A 21,942-nucleotide genomic window follows, 5' to 3' on the forward strand; every position below is an offset into this window, starting at 1 on the left:
ATGATCGCCTTCGAGAAATGTATATGAGATCCGTAGCTTCTTAGGGTTTGTATTCTTAGTATAAGAATTATATACGCAGGTTTGCTAAAATTGCATCTCCATTGTATGCTTTATAGAAGAAGAATGTGCCATTTAGATAGATAACAATGGAAATTTCAACATTTGAAAAGTTAAAGGAAAAGATGACTTCAGATCTTGTGCTTGTGTTGCCTGATCTACGGAAGTCATTCGTCATTCAACTTGAGAGCCAAATTCTCCACAGTACAAAGAAGAGTTTGCAGGTCTATGAGAAAGAGCTCTTGGATGTAATTCATGCATTGTCTACGTGGAAACATTATTTATTGGGGGCTGATTTTACAGTGTAGATAGACCATTAAACTTTGAAGTATTTTTTGACATAGACAAAGTTGTCAGAGAAACATATGAGAAAATTTTCTCTATGTTTCATTTTTAGATTGTACATATTGATGGCAAAAAGAATCTTGTGGGTGACGCATTGGCACATAAGCTACACATTTCAGCTATCAATATCGTTTATCACACTGAGTTGGATACCATGAAAGAGCAATATGTTGCTGATTCTGACTTTGCTAATGTTTATGATCAGTTGTGCAATGGCCAAAGGCATGAGCACTTTATGCTCAGAGATAGATTTCTCATGATGCATGGACAAGTGTGTGTTACGAAGCAGTCGAGGCCTTGAGTTATCATTGAAAGTCACGCTCCTCCATATGCAGGACATAGAGGTATTGATGCCACAGTCAAGGCAGTGGAGCATTTCTCTTATTGGCTAGCTTTGAGGCATAGTGTAGAGCAGTTTGTTAAGATGTGCATCATATATCGAAAGATAAAGCATGATAGGCAAAAGATGCCAGGCTTGCTATAGCCTTTGTCTATTTAAAATAGGCCTTTACAGAGCATTGCAATGGACTTTATTTTTGAGCTTTCTAGGACACCTATAGGGAATGATGGGATATGGACCATCATTTGCAAGTTTAGCGAACAAGTCCATTTCATTCCGGTGAGGGAGAAAATAAAGGCTGATTGTATGACACACTTGTTTTTACGACATATCTTTAAGTATTATTGTGTTCTAGAGTTGATCGTTAGTGATTGAGACCCTCCGATGACCTTTTTATTTTGGAAGGGGTTGTTTGAAAATATGGGTACCACGTTGAAATTCTCATCATCCTTCCATCCACAGATAGATGGTTAGTCTAAGGAAGCAAATTCCACAGTGTTAGATCTTTTGAGGTCCTATGTTTTAGACTACAAGAGACAGAGTGGGAGTAGTATTAACCATTGGTTGAGTTTGCTTATAACAATACAGTACATAGTTCCAGTGGTAAAGCTCCATTTGAGGTGGTTGAGTGTGGCAAGAAGGTACCACCTATCTGGCAAACTATGGACAAGATTTTTGAGGTTGACTGTTATGTGAAAAACTTGGATGCAACCTATGCAAAGATAAAGCATGCACTTCAGAGATCACATGAAGAGAAAAAGAAGGTAGTTGATTGCCATAGACATGCTTTGCAATTTGCAGAGGGTGATTATGTATTGCTGCGTTTTGAAATGACAAGGCTTAAAAAGATGAAAGAAAAAGAGACATTGTATCTGAAGTTAAGTATGAGATACTATGGGTCCTAGGTATTGAAAAAGATCAGTGATGTGGCATATTGGCTGAAATTACCTCCACATTGGTGGATACATCAATGCCTTTCATGTTAGTTTGTTGAGGCCTTTTTATGGTGATGTGCCAAAGGATATGTTTGTTGAAATTCATCTTGAGGTTGAGGAGTTGGATGAGATTTTGGTACTTGAGCAGATCTTAGCACATAAGGAAAGAAAGATTAGAGATAAAGTTTCTAGGAGATATTTGGTGAAGTTTCAGAATTATTCACCAATGGATGCAAAATGGGTGGATCAGGATGACTTGGCAGACCATCCTCAGTTGTTGTAGCTTTACCTAGATGCCTTTTAGCTAGAGAAAACTTTAGTTTGGGCTCAGTCACGTTCAACAGAGCAGGGGTTCGGAGTATTACCTGATGCTCAAGGACATCTCTCGTATGTAGTGGAGCTTGGATATATTCAGCATGTATCCAAGGTAGTGTGTTGATAGTATGTCTGCCATGGGGTCACTACTCAATGTACTAGTCATTGTGAGATATGTACATATGAGTATGGTTGTTACTATAGCGGTTGTGTGTGTTTAAGGAGTGTCCAGGACGACTCCTCACTGTTTGGGCTGAGGGTGTTTTGTTCATTCATTGTACATCAAGAAACATTGGTGGAGACGACCTCTGTGGTAGATATGCAAATTGACCTCTGAGGTATACATGCACATTGACGTGGTGTGCTGATATGTGCATCAGATAGAATTTGTGAGCTAAATGGCAAGTGAGGAGAAAGCTGCATGGAGGAAGGTTGTGGATCACTGAAGGTTATTTCGTTTTAAAAAAAAAACCTATCCCTAAAACTTGGCGTATGTTCACATCAGTCAATCTTAGAGCAATTTATAAAAGCATGGGATTTGATACATTTGGAGACGTGGATGTATTTCATGGTATGGATGTGTTTGACTGTGATGTATTTAAGGATGCATTTATGGATGATGGTTGTCATTATGATGACCCATATTGGCTTTACACTAATGATGAGCCCATGATAGGCACATAGGATAATGCACCACAATTGATAAAGGAAAAAATTTTGCAAGTGCATCTTCGATCACGCAGAGCACTAAAGGCGGGCAGCTTGGAGATCAACTGGGAGATCATTGAAGATTGTGAAATTCAAATCACAAAAGGTTTTGATATTTTGTTTGATGCAAATGTATGCAATGATAGTAGTGTTTGTGGTCTAGATGATAGTCATGATTTGATTGATATGGATGCATGTGAAAAAGATGTGATACATAGACTTGTTTGTCGAAATGTGTCAAGCAATGTTAATATGCAACACATCAATAATGTAATTCATGACAAAAAGGCGAAACATAAAATGGAGATTCACAAGCTAGAGGAAGAGCTAGTCATGCTTTTAATTTCTTGGCTTGAGAGAAAGTCCAAGACAACACTACTTGGTGAGAGCGGAGTTGATTATATCGAGCTTGAGCAAAGACCCTTGGGGGGGGAATGAACACACTCAATAGAGTAGAGCTAGGGTTAGGTTTTATCTAAAAGAGTGTGATAGTGATGTGTGGTAGAGAGAGTCTGTGTTGTACTTGTAGCTTGGGGTAATGTGAGCTATGGAGTTAGTGTGTATCTCTCTCTCTCCCTTTCTCAATTAGTTTATAGGTAGAGGATGTGATGGTGAAGAGTGCATTGTACTTTGTACAGATCCCAAAACAGAACAGAATGCATATGGCAGCAGTAAATGCAGATCTAGAGAGTTTGGATAAGTGCTGAACAAGACTGGACAGCTCGGAAGAGTAGGCAGCAAGCTGAAAAAAGTCATGATGATGCAGGTGCAGGTCCTAAAGCAAAATGCATCAGTTCTAATGATGCGTCAGGCTGTATGGTGACCTGTAAACACATCAATAATGATGAAGCTGAAGCATAAACACAGGCTGAAACAAGTTGAGAGCAGCCGAACACAGCCTGGGGAGGATGTCAGTAGCTTAGAAATCAATCGGCAGCAGCAGGAGAGTGGATGCAGGTGCCAGGATTAAAGCTGAGTGATGGGAAGCTTGTCTATTTATAGATGATCCTTCCAAATTGTGGGATACAGACACTTTCCAAGAAATGCTGGTAATAATTGAGTTTTAGGGCCGTGATGTAGAACTAGTTAATATGTAATACATTTTTGAGCTCAACATGGACCCCTCTCCATACAAGATCCTGTAAGATTGGATCCCCTAAAGATATTGCAAAACATGGAGAGTAGCTCATCATGAGCATGAAGGGAAGTTTACATAAAAGAAGACAACAAAGCTACCAAACAAGAGATGTGGCACTGAGTGTGGATGAGAAATAAAGATGCCCTAAGGTAACTAATAAGCCTGAAGACCAATGAAGAAGTGGAGAAGTTGTCATGTCGAACTCTTGACTTAATATCTTCCATGTATGCTCCACCTCATGTGTATGGCTACCTGTCAAGATAAGGTCATGCATATAAAGGATATATGTACACAATCCTGACCCTTCAATCAAAAGTAGAGGTTGGGGTCATGATCTGAGTGTTGGAAGCCATGGTGGAGGAAGAAGCGGTCTATATGTTGATGCCAAGCTTTAGGGCATTGCTTGAAGCCATAGAGAGCTTATGCAAGCAATATACATAATCCTCCTTGCTAGGCACTGATTCTGGAGGCCGATCCACAAAAATCTCCTCTTGTGGGATGCCATTGAGAAAGGCGGACTTCATGTCCTCTAATACACGTGCCATTAATGATGCGTTGCAAGAGCTAATGTAGTCTAAAGGGTGGACATTCGGGTTGTCAGAGTAAATTTTCTTGAGTAATCCGAGTTTTCTAAGGAAAATCCTTGCCCAACAAGCCTTGCCTTATGCTTATCCAAGGTGCCGTGAGACAGATATTTGGTCTTGTAGATCCAGTTCACACCAATAATCTTTTGCTAGAATGGATAGGAAACTAACTCCCATGTCTCATTTTGCTTAATAGAATCCAGCTCATCTTGCGATGCATGGTGCCAAGTCTCCTGTGCAAGAGCCTCTTCAATAGTGGTAGGATCATGGTCCTCCAATATCCTGGTCGTAATGGCATAGTTCAGAGATGGTGAATGCCCATTGATTTCCTATATCCTGGCTGATTGATTAGGTGCCTTCAATTTTTCTGAAAAGAAGTAACCCTAGACTCCTACACCAAACGTTGAAACCACCAGGGGATGACATATGGCTGCTTATCTTGTGAGGGAGGCTGAGGGGCCTTTGGTACCTGTGTCACACTTGTATTTGAGAGCAGTTCCTCCTCATCAGGGGAAGGAAGAGCCCCCTTTATAGGCTGAGTGGCCCTTGAAGAAGACTAAGGGATAGTAGAAGCCGAAGGAGGGGAGGCAAAGGACCCATGGGGGGAGGGGGGTGCTAAAGAAGAGGAAGGGGTGCTAAGAGGTAACCTGGAAGGAAGGGGTGGCGCCAAGGGTGGGGTGAGAAGTGTGTTGGTGAGGATCCACGTGGTGTAGACCATCAAGGGGAGTGTTTGTAGAAGTAAAGTCCTTATTAAAGACAACATCCCGGCTCACCTCTAGTTTATCGAAATTGGGATCATAAAGCATATATTCTTTGGTTACATGATTGTAACCAACAAAAATGTGCCTCTTCTTTATCAAGTTTCCCCCTCTTTTTCTTGTCAACATAAATGTAGGCATCACATTCAAATATGTGAAAGTGGGCAAAAAAAGGGCTTTCTTCCAAAGAAAGCCTCATAGGAGTCATGTTGTGTAATGCAATAATCCTAGTTGTGTAATGCAATAATCCCAAACCTATTGCAAATGTGACCTGCTACAAACACTGCTTCAGCCTAAAGAGTATGAGATAACCCTCCATGCTTAACCATGGAACTTGCCATCTCCAACATGATCTGACTTTGTCAATCCACAACACCATATTTAGATGGTGAATAGACATTAGAAACTCCATCCACCATTATCCATGTTGCCTACAAAACCTATCAAACTCATAAGAGGCAAGCTCTCTTCCAAGATTGGTTTGAACTCCTTGAACCTTGAAGGTAGATTGCTTTCAACAAAAATGTTCCACTCACAAAATTGAGAATAAGCCACCAACTTTAACTTTAACAAATAGGCCCATACGAATCTAGAGAGATCATCAACCACAAGCATGAGGTATTTGGCTTTCCCTATGGAAGCTGTGTGCAAAGGGCTGCACAAATCGGTATGTGCCAACTCCAAGGAAGTAGATGCCCTTTGAGTACACCCTTTGTTCATAGATGCACAATGATATTTGCTCCTCAAGGAATTAGGGCACATAGATTGAATTTTGAAAGGGAAACCAAACAAGCCCCCAACCAAGCCCTTTTGAGAAGCCTATCGAATATAATTGAAATCTAAGGTGCCCATAGCGGGCATGCCATAAAAGCCCGAGTGCTGATGAAGATTAAGAAGTATGGATTGTGAGCTTGTAGAGCCTACCCTCTTGTGTACTAGACTATAGAATAGCTCTAGATGTGGCATCCTCCATTGTAACCACCTTCTAGGTCAAGACCACAGAAGTTCTCATTTGAATAAGGCCTTGTATCAATAAAAGTTTAAAGCACAAGTCACAAATAGAGGACTTCTGTTGATGAATCCTATTGATCAAGAAGTGGGAGAATGTCCATACCTTGAATAGGTGTTGTCATTGATGGTGGTGACATTGCCCCATCTGTCATGGTGGTCCTGGACCCAAGCTTAGTGATGGGTCATATGCAAAGATAGGCTGCTATCCACAAGCCGAAGGCTTATTTGATGAAGAAGCTAAAGTGGTGTCATCCACCTTATAGAGATGGAATCTCATAGACACATGTGATGGTCATTTTTGGACGTGAGGATTGGGGGGACAATAGCTTCTTTCTATTCCATGTCCCATTCCATGTGACTATATACTCACAAGTGATGACAATTCCTCCTTGTTCCCATCATGTTTTGCATCACTTGTGACTATAAGATGGTGGACAAAAATTGACTACATTGTCGTGGCTGGCGTAGCCTTAGAATCCTTCACTTCATCCTTTGCACTGAGCCGAAGATGGAGGTATTACTTTCCAATGCTTTTCCTTTGGATGGATTGTCTTCCCACTTTGCAGGCACTTGGGATGACCTTGGACTTATCATCCTTCTCCTTATCTTGGTCTTTCTTCTATTTCTTGCCTTTCTTTTGCTTTCGATTGCACCGCGCGTGATATGTTCCAACCATGAGAGTGTGATTGGCAGTTTTGGCTCCGTTGGTACCGGTTTCCTTGGTGGCATGTGTCTTGCTCCAATATCATGCCTAGGTTCTTTTCCGATGCGATGGTGTCCCACACTTTGGAGGTGAGGAGCTTGGTACAAAAGATGTCATATTTTGGAGATGGTAGATGTGATAAGAATGTCACAACCATGTCTTCAGAAGAAACCTTCTTGTGGAGGGATGCTAACTCCTCCATCTTATTGGTGTAATCCCTCATAGTTGGGGAGTCAACAATAGGCAGTTGATGTAATTGCTCCATCTTATTGATTTGTCACATCTAGTATCTCCTCCACCTTATTGATGTGATCCTTCATAGTTGGGGAGTCAACAATAGCTAGTTGATATAACTGCATCTCAAGAGTCATGCGATGGGCAAAGATGTGGACTTGGTAAAGGGGTGCCAGCCAAGTCCATACCCTAGTCAGATGTGGATTCTTCCCATGTTCACAAGGAATGAATCATGGCAACTCGTAAATAGGAAGGACTAGGCTCTGGAGTTGAGCCCATTCCAGAGAGTGGCTTGATCCACTATAGATCTATTGCAGGGATCTATGGTGGGACAAGGACTGGGGGTGGTGACAAAGCACCATAAGACAAAAGTATTGAAGATGCATTCCACCTTGCAAGACCATACAGAATAGTTGGAGCCATCCAATCTTTCTTTCTATCGAAGAGAAGGAATTATGGGCACCTGAACTGATGGTGCCATAATAGCTAGGTGGGGCCCTTGGGTGGCACTGAGGGTATAAACACAAAGAGAGTGGGGTGGGGATGGAGCCTGATCATGGTTTGAAACATGATCCAATCTCTGATCTCTTTGGCCTTTTGCGATGATCATCTCAATCTCGGTGGTTGTAATGCTGGTCTTCATGAACCTGGTCATTGCTATGTTAGTCCTTACAGTCTTCATCAAAGTGACAATCCACTTGATCTTGCCAATCATACTAGTCAACCATTGTTGTTCGAAAAACCTGCAGAAAACCCAAAAGAAACACAAAAATTTGCTGTCTTTTGATGTTAGTGACTTTGAAAGGTGAAGAGATCTGCTACAAAGGCTGGGAAAAGAGGGCAGCCAGGTATAGAAAGGTCAATGGGGCTGGAGATTTCAAAATTGTCACCAGGAAGCTTGTGTTTTGATGCTGCCAAGCCATAGGAATGCAGCATATCAGATGTTAGGACAGCAATTTAGCGTTTCTCCTCCTTAGGGGACTGCCCTAGTTCCTCTTGTCCAGCGATGATACCATGTGAGATTTAGCAATGGAAGAAGACCACAAACGTGGAGAGAGAAGGGAAGAGAGAGACAGGATCAACACAGTGAATGAACTGAACCGCACTGATTTATAAATAGCTGGCTGAATACAAGACTGCACTGATCAGCCCATGCATGCTGCTGGTGATCATTAGTGAGGGTGCCGGAATGGGTAGTAAGACACTAAGAGAGCAGGCTGAATGTGAGAGAGTGGAGGTGTGGAATGCTGAACATGGCAGGCTGATCAAGGCGATTGATATAAATATGGTGGGGGCTGTAAAACTGGCCAACCAGCCAACAAATGAGCTGAACATACAGGCTAACCTTTATTTAATGCAATAAATCAGGCCAGACCTGTTCACACAGCCAACACTAGCCTGAAATAAAGTTGCCAGCCTGCCACGGTGCATGAAACACAAAATATTGCCTGTCCACTACAATGTGAATAGGCTGCTACTAATGTGATCAGAGTGATGCACTCAGAAATGCAATGCAACACTGTTAGAGCTCTTCAATATCCACCAGACTTCGATAATACTCACAACTGGGAGATGGCATGCATGATACATGGAATACTGATAGAAACCTCCTCATTCCCGTTGGCAGGCCACTGGTATTTTCAGGGTACCATTCTCGTAAAATCTCTATGGAGAGGGGCTCACACTTTTGGATGTTCACACACCCACAGATCTACCACAAGTTTTGCATTGACCCTTGGATTCAATGTGATTTCTTGGGGGAGCAAGAAGCAACACACCATTTCTCTTTCTTCTAGGGAAGCACAGTATCGAGCTATATGTTCCTCAGCTTAGGGTGTTGTTTTGCCTCAGTGGATGTTGCTGGAGATCGGGTTTACTCAGCATTGAATTACTTTTCTTTGGTGCAACGATTAGATTATCTAGCCATTGCTAAGAACCTTGTATTTCATGCTCACACAAAGCACAAGAAGGTTCAATACCATTATGTTTGAGAGCCTATCTTGGATAGCAAGGTGGAGCTGTTGTACTGTCCTATGAAGGACAATGTTGTTGACATCTTCATGAAGGCCTTCCATTGCCTTCTCTTTAGCCACTCCTCAGATCTGAGGGAGTTAGTTATCATGATTCATTTCATTCTCTTCTGCATTTCATCTTGTTTCCGCCCCAGCACCATATCATTTTGATATTTTTGGTGGGTCTGACTATTTTTTCCAGCTCTTTGGTCTTTCTGCATGCATCTGGCAAGTTTTTTGGCAGGTCAATCTGCATTCAGTTAGGTCGCCCAGATTTGGTGGTCCCGCCTATTTATGGGCTGCTGGGTTAAGGCTCTCATTCGCTCATTCTCTTTGTCTTCAGCCTCCACATTCTTGGTCATTAGCAGTTTACACTGCTGTCTAGTCTTGTATCCTCACTAATGTGCTCTCCAACACCCATGCAAGGGGCCCCTCCATTGCAAGCAGCCTGATTTTCATGGTTCTATTCAGGTTGTGTTTCTTCCTTTCTCTGCGTTCTCTCTTTTCTATCTTATTGTGTTCAGCTTTTGCACGCACACTCATACAAAATTCATGTGAGCTCATGTTGCTGTGAAGTAATTTTTTAAAATGCAGATGATAATGATGTATTGTGTAACATTGTACCATGGGGTTCCTTATTGTCCTGTCACAAGAGGTTTCTTTTGGTGTATTTGAAATGCTAATATTTTGATGCCTTCTGTGAGGTTGGTATGGTTACTCCATCACAGAGGATTGTGCCACAACCCTTGCTTACTTTCTATAAAGGAACTGAATGGTTAAAACTGGCCATTGGTGTTTGAAGCTTGAAAGCATGGGGCTGAAGGGTCACATTAATTAGTCTGAATAATCTGCTTATAAGTTTTGTTGTCTGTTTTAGGCACTAGCGTTGCCTGAAGGATGGCGTGGTTTGGCACATTTTCAGTTAGAAAGCCGGCGGGCTGTGCTAAGGAAAACGTAAGCAATATTTGAGACTACTTTCAAATTGTCTTTGCACTAATATGTTACATGATTCATTTGGTACTGCTAAGTCATCAGATATTTAAGGTGAGCATGATGGAATCACCCCTCTGCAATAACTTGAAAAATTATTTCTTAAGTGACATAAGGTCACTAAAGCATATGCTTGTGCCGTAAACTGCTATTTGATGGGCAACCAAGCTTGAAAGTTGTAAGAAACATTCAATAGGTCGCATCGCTTCATGTTTTGCCCCTTGTCATGGGATGAGTTAAAATCTTTTCTAGTGAAAATATACATGGCCTTATGTTGTAAGACGATTGTATTAGACCTTGGAGGGGTGACTGTTGGGTGCAGGATAGAGGGAGTGCACATAATCTCACAAAGGTCCCACCATCGTGGCCAGAATCACCTGGCAAAACTCATGGAATCTCTTCCAAGCCTCCTTTCTGTCTTGTCTTATGAATAGCTGGTAAAATACTTCCTCAATCCTGGGATAATGGGCAACATCTAGTGAGATGTCAGGGGTTTGTGGCACAATCCTCTGTGGGGAGCAGCCATATTGACCTCACGGAAGTGTGAAGCTTCAAGATGCTATTTGAAGTGATGGTGGGGAGGGCAGAGCAATGGTGTGCAGGTTGGGGCAATTAACAAGACAATGACACTTGCCAACATTGGAAATCGGGGGGGCAATCTTGCAAAGTTGCATGGTTGGGTGGCTGTTGAGGTATGCCTTTGAAGCTACTATGGTGGGATTAGATTGGTAGGTGCTAGAATTCATGCTTGAATTGTCCAACTTAACAAGCTCAAAGGCAAGCCATTGATGCCATTGAAAGAGGGTTTCTGCCTTTGCAAGGTGTTGCTTGTGGCTCATGATTTCTTTTGTGGAGTATACTACTTGTTAAGTCATATGGCTAAGCAAATAATGAGAGATGGGAGCCATTTTAAGTCTTTTCACTTGCAGGAGCAATGGATTGGTAGGTTTTAAAAGAACCTTCTGTTGACATCTTTAGATTTATCTTCCTTTTGTTGCTTGGCCAGGCAGGCCTTTTGCTGGGCAGTTGGCACACTCAATTGTAAAGGAGGGTTCTTGTTAAAGCCTGGCTTCTAAAAGCTGAAGCTTAGTCACAATTGTCTCTCTGATCATAGTCTGACAAGTGTGGGAAGTTGAAACTAGATGGCATTGCATTGTAAAACGAGTGTAAAACAGAAGATTTATCAATGAGGATGATCAATGGGGGTTCTTTCTTGTTAAAGCCTGGCTTCTAAATGCTGAAGCTTAGTCACAATTGTCTCTCTGATCATAGTCTGAGGAGTGTGGGAAGTTGAAACTAGATCGCATTGCAATGTAAAACAGAAGATTTATCAATGAGGATGGTCAATGGGGGTTCTTTCTTATATTAAGGAAATGACGGGGTTTTCCAGCAATGGTATGGGGCTGATCAGGAGTCAACAAACAATCTTCTAATAGAGAGAAGTTTTCCTTTAACACAGGCAACCCATTTGTAAGTAATCAGGAACTCAAGAGTAATCATACTACTGCATCATATATATGTTTCTCACAGAGGAACTCAAACAAGTATGGATCATAGATGTGCTGAAGATCTAGGGCATTTCTCAGAGACACATGCACCAAGGCAGCACATTAATCCACTGTTTGTCAACATTACCCTTCTACAAACACCTACATGCCTTCTTAAATGAGTTTACCACACAGACTTCACTATCATTCCTTGCTTTGTGGCTGCCTTGATACATTGTGGCTTGCTCGGTTACTCTACATATGCTGGGTTCTGTGATGTCTACTTTCTTCACTGGGTTCTTATGATAACCATTGGAACTGACCATCTTCATCCCCTAGTTCTACAAGCATGCCTTGGTGCATTTTTTTCATTGGTAAAATGAAGTCTGATTCCTACTTTGTGCTTGTAGTGATGTTTATAATGGCAGATTTCTCATTTAGTTCTCATATCTCTTAATTAATGGCATCAGGAATTTCTTCACTGTTCTTTATCGATATCGCTTTAATGTTTAGGAATGCGATTTATGTTCCAAAGCTATGCTTTTCTTTCTCATACAATTGGGTAATTTGTAGACCAACTAGCTATGTTTAGGAATGCGATTTATGTTTCAAAGCCATGTTTTTCTTGCTCATACGATTGGGTGATTTGTAGACCAACTAGCTATGTTTAGGAATGTGATTTATGTTTCAAAGCTATGCTTTTCTTGCTCATACGATTGGGTAATTTGTAGACCAACTAGTAATGGCTTATGAACATACCATAACCTGCATAGATTCTTCCCACCAGCTGACTGATGTTTTCACTTAATTTTATATAATCTTTGAATAGAGAAGTGTTTCTAATCAATGCTTACTTTTTCTATGTCTTGAATTTTGGGGTTCATAAAGCCCTCAAGAGAGGAACTTCAATGAGCTATACATCCTTGAAGAGATAGCTGCAAATATCAAGTTCATTTCCAGTCTCCCTTTTTCAAAGCGCCTTGAGGTAAGTCATTGTGTTTCACCATTTTCTCTCAATACGTTATCATAACTCCTTACAAACATAGCACATTAGACTTATGCTTAGACCTGAAGATGACACTCATGCATATGTGGCATATAGCGGAGTGTTGACCCTTATGAGAAAGTAAATAGAGGACCATTTTCTCTTAATCTGTTATCTTCATAAAAACATTGCACATTAAACGTATGCTTAGACTTGAAGATGACACTTGTGCATAGGTGGCATATAATGGAGTATTGAACCTTATAAGAAAATAAAAAAATTAAGAAGCAATCCCATTCTTGTCTTCAAAGGAGATAATAGACTGATCACCAGTTAAAAATGTTGATCCTCCCAAAGTTTGGGTGTTTAATTATGGGACACTGAATGCTTGGTAATTTTTGAAGTTTGGGGCTGTTTTAAAGAGCTAATTAAGATTTAAATTTCTAATATATATTTTTAGCTTAACATCCCCTCTTGGCCCCAAAAGTGGAATCTAGGAGAGACTACCAAGCATAGTGCAGCTCATAATACCTTGAGGTGTCCCACCCCAAAGGAGCTAGGACATCAGTCCAGGGGTGCATAATGGCTGCCCAAGAACCTATCAAGACTACAAAGGCGATGGTTATCTTACCTTAGGAGCCCAGAGGGCCACCCTAGATAGGCCAAGGCATCGACCAAAGATTGCTTATTGGTTGCTCAATGACCTACTAGGACCTACAAAGGTGATTGAACCACTTTGAACTTCTTTAAAAAGAAAAAGTAAAGTATCTATACAGTGTGCTCATGGGGAGAAAAAACAAACGTTGGATTTGATCATCATCACAAACTAAAAGCTACCCCAACCACCCGGCCAAGGTGTTAGTGATAAGAAAATATAGATGTGCAAAATGTTGTCAGAGGTCCTACCATGGAGATTGCCATATGAGCTACCACGAATATGGTGGATCTAAGTCGATCACTCTTTGATGAAGATAAAGGGGAAAGCATGCATAGATGCATGAATATTTTCATCCTTGGATGGCCATCTGCCAAATGACAGGTTTTTCCCACATCTAAAATGCTTCGTCCACAAAAACACGATGCCAGTGCATGATGTAATACAAGGGGTAATGCAAAATATCATGCTCAAATAGAATGGTACGTAGTTGTGCCACTTGGACAATGCCTTCACATCAAAATTGTTCACTTGCTCAAGCATATTTTTGCAATCTTAATCATCAAGATGCAAATAGATGATGATGCAAAGTACAAATGTGATTGATATAATAATGATTAAGATCTTGTAAGCACCAAGAGAAGAACTGAGCCCCCCCTCACCAACCGATGGTGGAAGGAAAAGTGAGCACCCCCTCTTACTTCAAGATGTTGATGTAGATGGGGGAAAGGAGAAGCACCCAAAGAAGAAGAGTGAGATGCACGTCCAGCTGAAAACGTGTGAAATGAATGGCCTCCAAGGTAACCTCAAGCAAGGTAGTAACTCAGGCTCAAGAAGACTCCATGCTGGTTCGAAGGGTGAAGCCTCACCAAAGAGGGGCAACCATGATGAGGAGTGCCAAACAATCCAAGTCGCCGATTTGATTAAACTGGTAGGTCTTGTAGGGGTTAGTGCCAAACTGAAAATACAAGTAAGAACAAAAAAAATACTGCATGAGACAAAAAACATATATATCTCAACTGCAATGAAAGTGCTTTTTTGAAGGTGCATTTACTGATGGGTGTAATTTTTTGCGGTTTTTAAATATTCCCTTTACCAATAGGTAGGCATACTAAAGATGTAGGAAAGTAAGAGTAGGATAGTACGAGATAAGGAACACATGACTTTGGTCTTGACTGGCACTCTTATGTCATGAGTTATATGAGTTGAATGCTCTTTCAATTGATCAAACGGCCTATTTAGTGTCCACTCTTACTCTTGCTATGTTACAGGCGGAGTTATGGCATGCTCGCATGGGGCATGTAAACTATGGTAGCTTGATGCTTTTACAGTGTACACAGATGCTTGATGGATTACCTCTCTTAGAGAGACCTCCTGAGCACTTATGCGAGGGATGTATTTTGGGAAAAATGCATCGGTTTTCGTTTCCCCGTGATGTTGCTTTTAGAGCCACAGCCAGGTTACAATAAGTGCACTCAAATATATGTGGCCCTATGCAGACAAAGTCATTGGGTGAATGTTACTATTTTGTGAATTTTATTGATGATTTTACTCGCTTCTACTAGGTCTACTCTTTAGTAAAAAAGTCATTAGTGTATGATGCATTTTTGGCTTTTGTGGCATTTGTTGAGAACCAATCTGGCTGTAGCGTGAAGACTCTCCGTTCGGACCGAGGGGGAAAATACATGTCCTCTATGCTGAATTCTTTTTTGAAGCATAAGGGCATTGTTCATCAGTTCACTACTGCTTATACTCCAACAGAATGGGGTTACAGAGAGGAAGAATCAGTCACTCATGGAGATGGCCACATGTATGCTGAAAGCAAAGAGTTTGCCACGGTTTTTGGATGGAAGCCATTATGTGTGCTTGCCATATTTTGAATAGATGCCCCACCAAAGCATTAAAGAATATCACGCCTTTTGAGGCTTAGAACAATCGGAAACCTTCTATTGAGAACTTTCGTACCTTTGGGTGTCTTGCATATGCACACATTCCCAAGGTACTTAGAAAAAAGTTGGATAACAAGGCTATCAAATGCATTTTTGTGGGGTACAACAATGAGAGCAAAGGATATAGATTATATGATCCTGTTTCTAGAAAGGTATTTGTCAGTAGGGATGTACTTTTCGATGAAAAATCAAAATTATCCCTTGTTGCTAGTTTTGACACATATCAGGCTGCCAGTGATGTATTTGAAGGGTTGCTGCCCATTTCATTTCGTGATTCAGCTGGAATTTCAGCAAGTGAACTTAATGTTCAGCCAGTTGCTCCATTGGATAATGCAGAAAATCAGCCAATGGCTGATCTGAATATTCAGCAAAGTGCCGAATCTGAAATTCAGCAAGAGCTTGTGCACAGTCAGGAGGCAAGACAAATGCCTAGATGGTATTTATAGACTATGAAAGATAGTCATTTGGATGCTCCCATGGCTGGTTGTACTAGAAGGTAAGCTGCAGCAAACTTTTGAGATGTCAAGCTTGGGGTCTTTGTACTATTACTTGGACATTCAGTTCACTCATGATGCTAGCGGTATCGTTTTATCACAGGCAAGATACATTGGTAAACTTCTTGAGAGGTTTGGCTTACAGGATTGCAAGCTAGTATGTACACCAATGGAACTTGGACTGAAGCTGTCATTGTATGATGATAGTGACTTGTTTGATATACACACATATGTTCCACCAGTTGGATGCCATATCCACCTATGCAACACTAGGCCAGACATACAGTTTGCAGTTTCAACCTTGACCAGATATATCCTTCAGTCATGTATGTCACATTGGCAAGTTGTCAAGTGTGTTTTCCGTTACTTGCAAGATATTAGGACTCTTGGATTGCTTTATGCCAAGGGGGGGCCACTGCACTTACATGCTTACAGTTTGCAGTTTCAGCCCTGAGCAGATATATGCATCCACCACGCATGTCACATTGGCAAGTTGTCAAGCATGTTTTCCGTTACTTGTAGGGTACTAGGACTCTTGGATTGCTTTATGCCAAGGGGGGACCACTGCACTTACATGCTTACAATGATTCTAATTGGGCTAGTGAGTATGATTCTCGCCACTCCACTAGTGGCAATTGTTTCTTTCTTGTCTTATCTCACATATCTTGGCTTATCAAGAAACAGTCCATTGTTGCCACATCGTCATGTGAAGCTGAATACAAGGAAACTTTCAGTATCACAATTGAATGTGTATGGCTTAGGCGCTTGCTAGCTAATCTGGATGTATCTGTCACGAAGCCTACTTTTTTCATCACTGACAGTGAGGGTGCCATTGTAGTGGCACGGAACTCAATGTTTCATGCACGCATAAAACACATTGAGATCCATTATCACTTTGACAGAGAGAGGCTACATGCCGGAGATATCAGCCTTGTCTATTTTCCTACCACCAGTAATGTGACAGACATCTTCACCAAAGCTCTTCCTCATGACAAATTTGAAGCATTTCGTAATGCTTTAAATTTGATCTCCTTTGATGGCGGATGACCCTTGTATTTTTATCACTCTTTACTCTAGGGGGGTTTTTTGGGTTTCACTCACACATACGCTCACAGAGGAGTGTCAATGATCTCAGTAGGACACTCGGGCACTTTTTACTCTCCATACGAGAGGTTTTTTCTCCCAAATTTATTCTCTTTATTTTATGTGCCTATGTTACACATTTTTGGGCACTTATCATGATGCACACACTTCGGGTGTGAACACCCTCTTACAACCCTAAGGTTTAAGGGTTGTATCTTGTACTTTTATCTTACACTTTCAATCTATTGCATTGGGTGTTGTGCTTCCACTCTCCACATTGTCTACTCCACTCTCAGCCGAACTTCGATCCATTCCAACTCTCACATTGGGTCCCAAGCCTTTATCATACTAGAAGGATGTCTCTCATGGGCTGTAACGGACCTAAAGCACAACATTATGATGGTTAGGAACATATGGAGAGACTGGTGGTCATGATGATAGCACATATGATAAGGGCGAAAGCCTCAGTACCACAAGAGATCATCCAAGCAGAGTTGGGTGTAGCACCCATGATAGTGAAGGCACTATTCCAAGCAATCACTTTTCTCCAAAGAATATGGCAGCTACCTAAAGACCGATACCCTAGGCTAGGTTTTGGAGTTTTCAAGACAGCTTGTAACTGAGGTAGATAGATAGTGTTGGTACGCACATATGCGCATGTGGCTAACTTGCATAGCATGAATATAGAAAATTGCCACCGTTCAATTATAGCCTTAATTGTCTCACTTTGAGTCTTAGTCGTTCAAAGTTGAATAGAGTGATCAAAGCAAACATCACTAAAATGGAGACAAAGAGGACTTGGTCCAAGCCCCCTTTCCCATTACGATGATGGCACAATACCAATGTCACTTCTTGCAGCTTTCCCATGATGGTCTCATACTGAGGCTGAGATATATGGATGCTCAACTCTCTCATGAGCTTCGAGTTGCTATTGGACAGATCCGCACATCATCACATTGGCTAATGATTGAGACAAGTCGATGGAGTCATGTTGCAGCAAATGAGAGGATATGCTAACTTTGTGGATAGAAGCCAAAGACGGAGGAACACTACATTTGTAGATGTACTGTATACTATGATATCCGAGGTTGCTGCCATTGCCTCTTTAAGGAGGAGGGATTTGGACCATTGAGATGAGTGGACTTTGAGGACCAAAGATGTCTTGATCTTTTCTTATTGGAGCTTCAACAGTGCAAAGTAGCATTGTTACGAGATCAAAGAGAATCCCAACCACGTCCACCCCTCCAAAGAGTAGTTAAAGACTTTTTCAGTATAGCTAACCCCCCGACCACTGCCACCTTAGACACTACATCTCCTACTGATAGGCACCATTGAGGGCATCATTAGGTGGCATCACAGTAGACAGAGCTACAACGTTATGCAGAGCACAACGCCATAGGATACCTGCTCGGCAACATAGACATGCTCATATGCGACACATTCATGCCACGATTGCTCGTTACAGACGAAGATTACCACACTGACTCAATCAAAGATAGCTGGCAGAGTTTTGGTAGATTCCATAGACTGAGAGGGAGATACTATATACTCTTTCCTTATTTTCATTTCTCATTTCAGATTATCATGTAGATCTAGACATAATTTTGTTTTTCTTCTCTGATGAGAGATGATGATCTGTCATCATCAAAGGTGACCTGCAAACCACACTGTGCCAAAGAAGAAATACATAACAAATTCTTCTTTATAGTCGGCACAAACAAAGCATCCCTATAGGCGGAGAATAGAGCCATCAATGGATGTGAGCACAATCTCCCCAATACCTCTAACAAGGTATGATGCATTGTTGGCACACTGTACAGACTTGCCAACTAGGGTTGCATGAACAGAAGCAAACAAATCTTTGCAAGATGTGATGTGCCTAGAAGCACCACTGTCAAAAAACCATGTGCTTGCATCCTCAATAGAGCTAACTGCTCTATCGGCCCAAGAAGATTCATAACTGCATGTATAAAAACAATAGTCCCTATCTACAACAAAGGATGTTGACTCAGTAGCAGTGGAAGGAGCATCAGAAACAAACATCCCTAACTCCTTTTTCTTCTCCTTAGCTATGCGCTTTCTACACTCAGTGATGTAGTGTCCTGGCTTCTTGCAATTATGGCATTTGCCCTTCTTGGCTTGCTTGCCCCCTTGTTTCTCATTGCCATGTGAAGTGCCTGAAGTCCGAGAGCTCTGTGGAGCATTCTTTGCTTGGCTGCCCTTGCCCTTCTGTCGTGCCATAAAAGCTTGTTCAGAGGCTATAACATTCACACCACAGTTTCTTTTTGTCTGCTCCTGCTCCTCCTCTAAGAGCAAATAGACTAGCTAAAGAAAAGTAAGCGGTTATGGGATAATTCTCATGGTGAGATTCAAGGCTATATGAAAGGCCAAGTACGAGGGTGGCAATGAATTCAATGTAGTAGATATCATCTGTGCATCTGAGTAATACTCATCAACATTTATAAGCTCCTCACGCAAGTCTTGAATCTTGTTTAGGTGATCTTGCATAGAATCACCCTCATCCATCTTTAGTGTCTCAAGCTCTTTCTTCAAGAAAGAGATGCTGGTCTCATTCGTACCAGCAAACATTTGCTCCAAGGTCAGCCAAGTTTCTCGTGAAGAAGCTGTAGACAGAATGTGAGGGATAATAGACCGCTGAACTGCCAATGCAATCAACCACAACTCCGGGCCTAACTTCTTTACCACTGACATAGTCCCAAAGTTTTTTCGCAATCAGCACATTCTTCATCTCATGAAGGACCAGAGTGAATAGTTGTTACCATCCAACCTGTCCTCCTTGGATACATAGGTAAATACATCACCTCCTTGATTTGCCATGATAAACAATGCCAAAAAAGGAGCAAAGAGCAATGTCCTAGCTGGACCAACCTAAAAATCTCAAAATTTCTAGAAATTACAGCAAGTAATTTGCTGCAATTAGCAAACTGAAGTACACTCTGTCAAAACTGTCTGTAATGCATGCAGTCCAAGGTGCAATAATTGCTTAGAAACACTGTAGAAGCAAAAGCCCTAAAATTTCTTGCCCCAAAATGCTAAAAAACAGTCTATTTCAGACTAAAACTGCTATGCATGTACCAATGTCTTCACAAAACCCAAAAGCCCCAAAATTCTTGACTTATTTGCTAAGAAATTTTTGCTTTAATCGTATCCTAGACACATATCGAGACTACATGTGCCTGCCTGGGAAAAAGCCCCTTCCCGAGAGATGAATATGGAATAAAAAAGCAATTTTTACTTGAAAAAATTTTATACTTGGTGTAGGAACCAGTGGCGGGAGCAGTGCGGCATTGGTCGAGTTGGAGGTTGGGCGGCACAGGGTAGAGGCGGGCAACTTAGGGCGGCTCAAGCACAGGGAAGCTACACAGGCGGGCATCTTAGGCGCAGGGGCGGCACTGGACACAACTAGTCCAGATACAGATGGTGGCGCTGGGCAATGGCTATGCTCTAGGCTAGCAATGGTTGCTCCATAGTCCCCTCACCCACCCCCCCCCACATCCCATGCCCGCCCCCCCCCGCCCACACACACACACACATCCACCCGCTATGCATCTCCATCCATCCCACCATCCCTCGATTCTCTTTCCCCCCACCACCCCCTATCGAGGACCCCCCCTGATCCGCACCTGGTTCAAGTGACCCACCCCCCCTCTTCCCATAGGAGGTGATGAGCCACATACACCTACCTCCTCCGCGCACCAGCAGTCTTCCCTCTCCCACACAGCCACCAGCTCATCCACCCCGGGCACCCACCACACCTTCCCGAGACATGGACAGCTGTTGCCACAGAATTTCTTCCACACTGGCCCATGGTCCTACCTGAGAGTTGCGGAGCGCAGAGAGTTCCCACTACCTCTAGAGGTGGCGATCTTCGTGGTTCGTAAGTCAAGGAGGGGCAAGGTCCATCTACTAGCACCACCGGATGGACCAAACTATGCCTTTTTTCTTCAGGCCTCTCACTCAGGGGAATGGACGACCACACAGATTGAGGAGGAGTTGAAGAGTCAGGTGGCAGATCACATCTCCTAGTGGATGGGAGATGAAGGATTAGCATTGTTTGCACAATAGTGGCCTGGTTGCATGATGGACATTAACTGGTGGGCTGGTGCCGAGATTCCACACTTAACCATTATCTTTAGAGCCCCTCCACAGTGGAGAGCTCCGAGGGACGTGATGGAGTGGCCCCCAGCATAGGCGGCCCGTTTCTACCAGTATACAGAGTCGCCATTCTCAGCATGGTTGATAGATGCACTGATAGTACCACTTGGAGCATCTATCACCCCTATGGTCCGACCGAGGGCCACCATGGGGGGGACTGGAGTTCACCGTCCAGGACCGGCAGCAAAGCGCACTTGCATGCCTCAGAGTCTCTCCTTCTCATCAGCAGCATCCACACCGAACAGATGCCTGTTCGGTCAGTCACAGGTTTCCCCATGAGCTTACACCTTGCATCCTCGAATGTGAATAGTCTCCACTACACTGGGGCACGTGGTTCCAGGAAGTTGATTGTTCGGTAGGAGAGCTACAGCCTGCCCTTGCTAGACGGATCGACATCTTACTTCTGTAGGAGCACAAGCTCACCCCCACCCATGCCTAGCGGGTTGGGAAGGTACTTCCGGGCAGCTCGCACACTTATCCGGAGCACGCCATAGGTGCCCACGGAACGAGGGGAGGCGTATGCACCTCTATTGGCCCAAGTCTCACTGCCTGTGTATGAGACCACGGGACGATTTTGGCAGGAAGGGTTCTATGGATTAGACTGGGTATTGGGGACTCGTGCATTGGAGTCCTCAATGTCTATGCCCCTGTGGAGGTTAGGGCACGCAGCAGGTTCGGGGTGGAGATCACAGATGGACTCCCAGAGGTGGACTCCTAGATCGTTGGAGGAGATTTCAACAACCTGGAGGCTTTGGAGGACCAGTATGGTAGAGGCCTTCTTTACTACCTACTGGGAAGTGGTGAAGGACCTCCTATCGAGCGCCTTGCAGGAGATTTTTACTTCAGGACAGATGCCAGGGAGTCTCTTGACAGGCCTCATTAGTCTTCTCCCCAAAGGGGGAGACCGGTTGGAGCTCTCCCAGTGGAGAGCAATCACCTTATTGCCAGTGGCCTATAAGGCACTGGCAAAGATGATTGGTAGG

At 42.7% G+C, this 21,942-nt stretch overlaps 1 protein-coding gene across 1 annotated transcript in view; it reads left to right on the forward strand.

The window, feature by feature from the left end:
* The window catches only part of LOC148028809 (uncharacterized), a 104,995-nt gene that overhangs the window by 3,671 nt on the left and 79,382 nt on the right, over positions 1-21,942 (forward strand). The window contains exons 2-3 of the mRNA XM_087687598.1: positions 10,018-10,094; positions 12,506-12,602. Coding sequence (XP_087543724.1) covers positions 10,018-10,094; positions 12,506-12,602 — 174 coding nt within the window. The remainder of the gene's footprint in view (positions 1-10,017; positions 10,095-12,505; positions 12,603-21,942) is intronic.

This window comes from Lygodium microphyllum, chromosome 11 (assembly GCF_053477565.2).
Source record: "Lygodium microphyllum isolate KBCC chromosome 11, Lygodium_microphyllum_v1.1.10, whole genome shotgun sequence".
NCBI lineage: Eukaryota > Viridiplantae > Streptophyta > Polypodiopsida > Schizaeales > Lygodiaceae > Lygodium > Lygodium microphyllum.